The sequence below is a fragment of the Aphanomyces invadans genome, assembly GCF_000520115.1.
Source record: "Aphanomyces invadans strain NJM9701 unplaced genomic scaffold supercont1.3, whole genome shotgun sequence".
Taxonomy (NCBI): Eukaryota; Oomycota; class Saprolegniomycetes; order Saprolegniales; family Verrucalvaceae; genus Aphanomyces; species Aphanomyces invadans.
Genome location: NW_008580148.1, coordinates 187,993 through 193,644, shown reverse-complemented (window position 1 = coordinate 193,644; position 5,652 = coordinate 187,993). Strand labels below are relative to the sequence as shown.

The following is a 5,652-nucleotide window of genomic DNA, read 5'->3' as shown; positions in this document are numbered from 1 at the left end:
GAGTGAACACGGCATATATTCACAAACAACAGCACAACGCCAGGCAGTAGTTGTACGTTGGCGTGCGATTCATCCGGCAGGATCACAATTTAAACTTGTCGTGAACGTTCTGACAACTACCGCGTGGTGGTAGTTGTCCAAACTCGAGACTACATTTCCCCCATGGGCAATCGTGTTCTGTCCTTCATCGCGATGCAGTCTTTGCAGTTTGAATTTGCGATGAAGGTGTGCATCGCCCTCTTTGTCAGACGTGCGTCGGCCCGACCATCCAGCGACGGCGTTCCATCCCCAGATCTACCTCCGGCAGCGACATCGGCGCTTCCAGTTGGCAACTGTGTCAAAAGACCGCTGATTGGTCATGTCTTAGTGAATATTTGACCAATCCAATCCTGTTCTCCGACGTTTAGTATTACTAGAATTGATTTCTATCTTCACGAACACACGACATGCATGTTCGGTGCGTCGACAGACATGAATCGACGAAGGCACACAAGGCAGTCTTTTGGGGCATGCTTTGCGTTGCTAGAGTCTATGGCGAGGAAGTAGGGAAGCCACCGTAGCGACGAGCACTGATCGAGAGATGGGACAGGTTTTACCACCGTTGGTCTCTGGGGATGTCGGTTGGAATATTCATGTGTGGACAGGATCGCCCTGGGACGAGGAACACGTCGTTGGGGAGCTGCCATGGGGCGCGTCGTTGAAAGTTTCGCATCATGCTCGTGGTGCTTCTTCACTTGCTGCTCGCGTCGTTGTCGCTGCTCCTTCTTCTCGCCGTCGCGCCGACTTGGTGGTTTCGACGGTATATCGAACCAATCGTGAAAGTCACCTGAGGTTCGTGTCTGACCCACGTAGATGGTCCGATGTGACGTCGCGATGGCGCCTACGTCCTATCGGCCATGCGACCCTCCTTGCAACTGATGCCGACCACGCGCCGATCATGACTATCATCATGGTCGTCCAGGGGTAAGTAAAACTGCCTCGCGACTTCAAACATCTCACGTTGAGGCCACTCCCTTTGTTGGACTTGCACAGGGTATGGCTCCTCGAGTCGTTGGCGGGTTTGATGTGCCAGCGTATGGCCGCGGATCCAACGTTCTTCCGCCGGTTTTGCTCTCGCGTGGCGGTCGACACGAATGATTTCGAACTGGTGCCGGGATTCAACCCGGCATCACATATCCACGATGTACCCCTTGGTGGAGTGCACTCTGCCCCCAGGTGATGCTTGATTGTTGCGCTGTAGAACACCGCCACAAGACTCCACTCGAGTTTGCCGAGCTCATGGCCACGCAAGTGCTCACCCTCGATCAACCGCTGTGGGCGTGCCACGTTTTACCAGTGCGCGACAACCGCACGTTCGTCGTATGGCGCATCCATCACGCGCTAGCCGATGGCGGTACACATGCCCTCGTCATGAATCCTCGTCACTAGAACGCCCCATAGCGTCGGTGCATGCCTTTTTCGCGCGGCTTAGTGACAACCCTCCCGTGGCTGTTGTGCCACCCGCTGCATCGCATACGGTGCCGTCCAAGTGGAAAACTTTGGGACAGCATGCCCATCTCGTTATCAAGTCGTTGTGGCTCTATGGGAAGAAAGCAACACGGGTGCTGCTACAGCCCGAGCCACGAACGCGGTTGAATCAAGCTGGTGGTAACCCTAGTCGACACTGACTTAGACACCCACACCAATATTGTCACGATGCAGGTCGAGCGAAGAGGATGTTTTACACAACTGGATACAGCGTGAAAACGACCAAGGCGATGGCAAAGCACCTCGGCGTCCACGTGACAGTGAACGATGTATTCTTGTCATGCATCACGGGAGCGCTGCGGGCGATGCTGATGGAGGAAGCGTCCACTGATCGGGACGCTATGCCGTCGGGCTTGACAGATCCGACCTGCGTGGTGCGAGCAGGTGTGTGTGCCCAGCTTGTACACGCTGCCAGTACCTTGACGGATTTGAGGCTGGAAGGACATGCATGCGTTGGGAAGTTTGCCGAGATGACATGTTCATCCTGTGGTTAGGCATCTCGGTGGATCTGCGGCAACCGGGCGATGTGCCGACGATGGCTGAACCAGAGTACGACACGTGGCGATGGTGCATTTCGTCATGTTGCTGAGGTTGTAGCAATCGCTTTAGCTGTTTGCTGGTGGCCTTGCCGCTGGGTGAAGCATGCCCTGTCCGCCGCCTTCATCTGATCGTGCAAGCAATGGACGAAGCCAAAAGTACTCCTCGACATGATGTTGCATGGAGAGATTATTAGGCGAGGGCATGATGATAGACAGTTTGGAGCGATACATCACGTTTGCACTCAGCACGATGGTGGCCCAGTTTCCGCCACGGGTGCTGGCCAAGGTTGTGGCGTTCTTGACGTCGCACTCGTCAGTCGCGATTTCAAACGTTCGAGGGCCGCGCCATGTCTTGTGTACGTGTCTTAAACATAGCATTGACGTTCACTGGGGCGGCTGCGTTAGATTTTGATGGCCATCCATTGGAATCCCTCCACGGCTACGTTCCACCTCCGCCATGTGTGAACATGGGTATTGCCATCTACAGCATGGCCGACGCGTTGGGCGTCAGCGTCCAAGTGAATGCGAGCGTGTTCCAGCACCCTGACAAGTTCTTGGTGCATGTGCAGCGCGAGTACGACGAGTTGCAACGTTGTGCGGCCAAGTACACACCAACGCAAATACGACGGAGCGAGTGCGCTGGCCCAACAGAGGAAGCCGAAGGTGGATGGGGCTTCCACGTAGCCTCGATATCTTGAAGGCATGATACATTTCTCGCCACGCCACAACTCGAATTCGCGTTGACGACGCGGGCGTCGCCTGCGGTCGAACATTGTAGAGATCTTGCACGATCGGGGACGATATGAATAAAACACACTTGATGTTTGTATCGCCGAGAATAAATTTCAAAATCTTGTGAAATAATAAACATTTCTCCAGTCTATAGTTGATTTGATCAAGCACCTTTGAATATCCATATTAAAATATCTGAGTTCGAGTGGGGGGCATCCCGCGAGAAAAGCGATCTTGCCATTGCTGAGATCGACTGCCATGGCAAAGGTGTGGACGGCATTGGCGGCGGCGGCGGTCGTCGCGCAAGGGCATGGAGAAGTCCCTCGGTTCAAGTGTGACAACTGGACGCCGTCGTATCCCCATAATGGACACTACAACACGTCGGCGACGATTTCGACCGAGAAACTCAACGTGCACTTGATTCCGCACACTCACGATGATCCTGGTTGGCTCATCACGGTGGACCAGTACTTCACCCAAGAAGTGGACTACATCTTGGACACGGTCGTGACGGAGTTGCAAAAGGACCCCAAGCGCCGCTTCATGTATGTCGAGCAGTCCTTTTTTCAACGCTGGTACGACTCGTCCTCGTCGTTGTCGCACGATCGCATGTACATGTGTTGTGCGTGCAGGTGGCGCGAACAATCTAAGGAAACCAAGAAGGTTGTCAAGAAGCTGGTGAAGAACGGGCAATTGGACTTGTCTGCCAATGGTGGATGGGTCATGCACGACGAAGCAACGCCGCACTACACGACCATGCTGGACCAAACGGCGTTCGGGCACAAGTTTTTGCTGGACGAGTTTGGGTATGCATGGAACGTCCTGCGGTGCTGCTTCAACTTGAGTATTAGAGTTCGTCCTCGCATTGGATGGCAGATTGATCCGTTCGGCCATTCGTCGACGCAGGGGTCGCTCCTGTCGTCGGGAGTCGGGTTCGATGCGCTGTATTTTGCGCGCATGGACTACCAAGACTATGGCAAGCGCAAGGACGAAAAGAACTTGGGTACAACACAACCTAGTGACGTCGGCATCGGTCGTTTGCTCAAAACCGTCGTAGAGTTCCTGTGGAAGCCATCTGCATCTCGAAACGACTCGGTCTTCACCGGTGCGATCGTTGGCTGGCATGTTGATCGTGAGCGTAGTTCCATGTAGGCATGTTGCAGGATGGGTACGGCGGGCCTGGCGGGTTCTACTTTGAGAACGACGCGCCCATCAAAGACGACCCGTACCTGCACGACAATAACGTATGCGAGCGCATCAAGACGTTTGTCGACCAGAGCTTGGAACGCGCCAAGCACACAAAAGGTACACGCGATGGGAGGGTGCATGTGTTACGCGATGCCGCCGTAGGCAACCACATCTTTTGGCCGATGGGGACGGACTTTCAGTACCAGAACGCGCTGCGTTGGTTCAAAAACCTGGACAAGCTCATCCACTACGCCAACCAAGAAGGGCGCGTGAATATGTTTTACTCGACGTTGGCGGCGTACACAGACTTGAAATTGCAAGACAAGTCGATTCAGTGGAGCGTCAAAACGGACGACTTTTTCCCGTATGCAGATCAGCCAAATGGATACTGGTACGCTGGCGGGGTGGCGGCGTCGTCGATCGCGTGAGGTTCATGCGTGTGTGCAGGTCGGGGTACTTTTCCAGTCGGCCGGCGTTGAAGCGGTACGTGCGTGTGGCCAACAGCGTGCTGCAATCCGTGCGTCAGTTGGAAGTGTGGGCAGGCGCGTCGGCATCGCGAGTATGCGTTGCTCGATTCGAACTGCGCTGACGCTTTGGTAGGTCCACCATTTGGCGGCGACGGTCGGATTGAGCTTGCACCACGACGGCATCAGTGGCACGGAAAAGCAAAAGGTGTCGGACGATTATGCCCAGCGCCTCGGCGAGGGCGTTGGCAATGGCAATTGGCGGGTCAACGACTTGCTGGCCGCGCCGGTGGACTTTTGTTTCATGGCCAACGTGAGCATCTGCCATCGCTCTGCGTCCGCCGACTTGTTCACGTTTCTCGTGTACAACCCGCTGGCAGTCGCGCATACGTACACGATTGAATTGCCCTTGACCGCGTCGAACGCGGCGGTCAAGTTGGCCAACGGCACGGCGGTCGCGAGCGTCGTCGTCCCGTTTACCCCCGTGTACGCGCACCCGATCCAACATGCAGCTCCCAACCAACTGGTCGTCCAGGCCAACGTGCCGCCTCTGAGTTGGTTGGTGTACCACGTCACTCCGACATCGACGGGCGCCAACGCAATCGAGTCGTGGGCCGTTGTGCGCGACGCGATTGTGGCCGCCGACAACGAGTTTGTCCATGTCGAAGTCGACACTGCGACCGGATCGCTCGTGTCGCTGACAGAGAAACGATCCAACTCGACGGTGGCGGTCAAGTCGTCGTTGTTGTATTACCAAGCGTACGGGAAGCCGGGCGACTCCTGCTCGTCCGGGGCGTATCTCTTCCACCCGAACACGTCTGCCGTGCATGCCTTGCCAGCCATCACGAGCCACAAGTGCTACAGGACTCGGTTGGTGGCGTCGTGTGCGTTCCGATTTGGTGCGTGGGGCGCGTTGGAGTACAAGCTCCACGTGTGGGACAAGTCGATCGTTGTCGAATGGACGGTACGATTTTATTGTGTTGGGCGGTGGACGTCCGTAAACGACGTGCTGCCACCTAGGTGGGGCCGATTCCGATTGACGACGGTCAAGGCAAAGAAGTGATTTTGCGCTTCGACACGAGCGTCCAGTCGGAGGTACGGTCGTGTCGCGGCGAGCTCGTTGCGATGGTCATGGGACTTTTTGCAAACAGAAAACGTGGTACACCGACTCGAACGGCCTCGAGTTTGTCAAGCGAGTGCGC

At 55.7% G+C, this 5,652-nt stretch overlaps 2 protein-coding genes across 2 annotated transcripts in view; both read left to right on the top strand.

Moving 5' to 3' along the window:
- Positions 1 to 670: 670 nt before the first annotated feature.
- On the top strand, positions 671 to 2,764 carry H310_01797 (hypothetical protein; the record flags this gene model as incomplete). The annotated part of the gene is made up of 10 exons (XM_008865079.1): positions 671 to 799; positions 853 to 963; positions 1,033 to 1,193; positions 1,241 to 1,393; positions 1,441 to 1,647; positions 1,702 to 1,911; positions 2,022 to 2,076; positions 2,125 to 2,222; positions 2,279 to 2,422; positions 2,472 to 2,764. Exons 1-10 carry the CDS (start codon positions 714 to 716, stop codon positions 2,762 to 2,764), a joined length of 1,518 nt encoding a protein of 505 aa, XP_008863301.1. The 5' UTR covers positions 671 to 713.
- A 292-nt stretch (positions 2,765 to 3,056) lies between these two features.
- H310_01796 (hypothetical protein) overlaps positions 3,057 to 5,652 on the top strand; it is a gene marked incomplete at both ends in the record, with an annotated part of 3,638 nt that continues 1,042 nt past the window's right edge. The window contains 10 exons of the mRNA XM_008865078.1: positions 3,057 to 3,373; positions 3,431 to 3,604; positions 3,650 to 3,801; positions 3,856 to 3,903; positions 3,951 to 4,103; positions 4,149 to 4,377; positions 4,434 to 4,545; positions 4,587 to 5,414; positions 5,471 to 5,545; positions 5,602 to 5,646. Coding sequence (XP_008863300.1) covers positions 3,057 to 3,373; positions 3,431 to 3,604; positions 3,650 to 3,801; positions 3,856 to 3,903; positions 3,951 to 4,103; positions 4,149 to 4,377; positions 4,434 to 4,545; positions 4,587 to 5,414; positions 5,471 to 5,545; positions 5,602 to 5,646 — 2,133 coding nt within the window. The remainder of the gene's footprint in view (positions 3,374 to 3,430; positions 3,605 to 3,649; positions 3,802 to 3,855; positions 3,904 to 3,950; positions 4,104 to 4,148; positions 4,378 to 4,433; positions 4,546 to 4,586; positions 5,415 to 5,470; positions 5,546 to 5,601; positions 5,647 to 5,652) is intronic.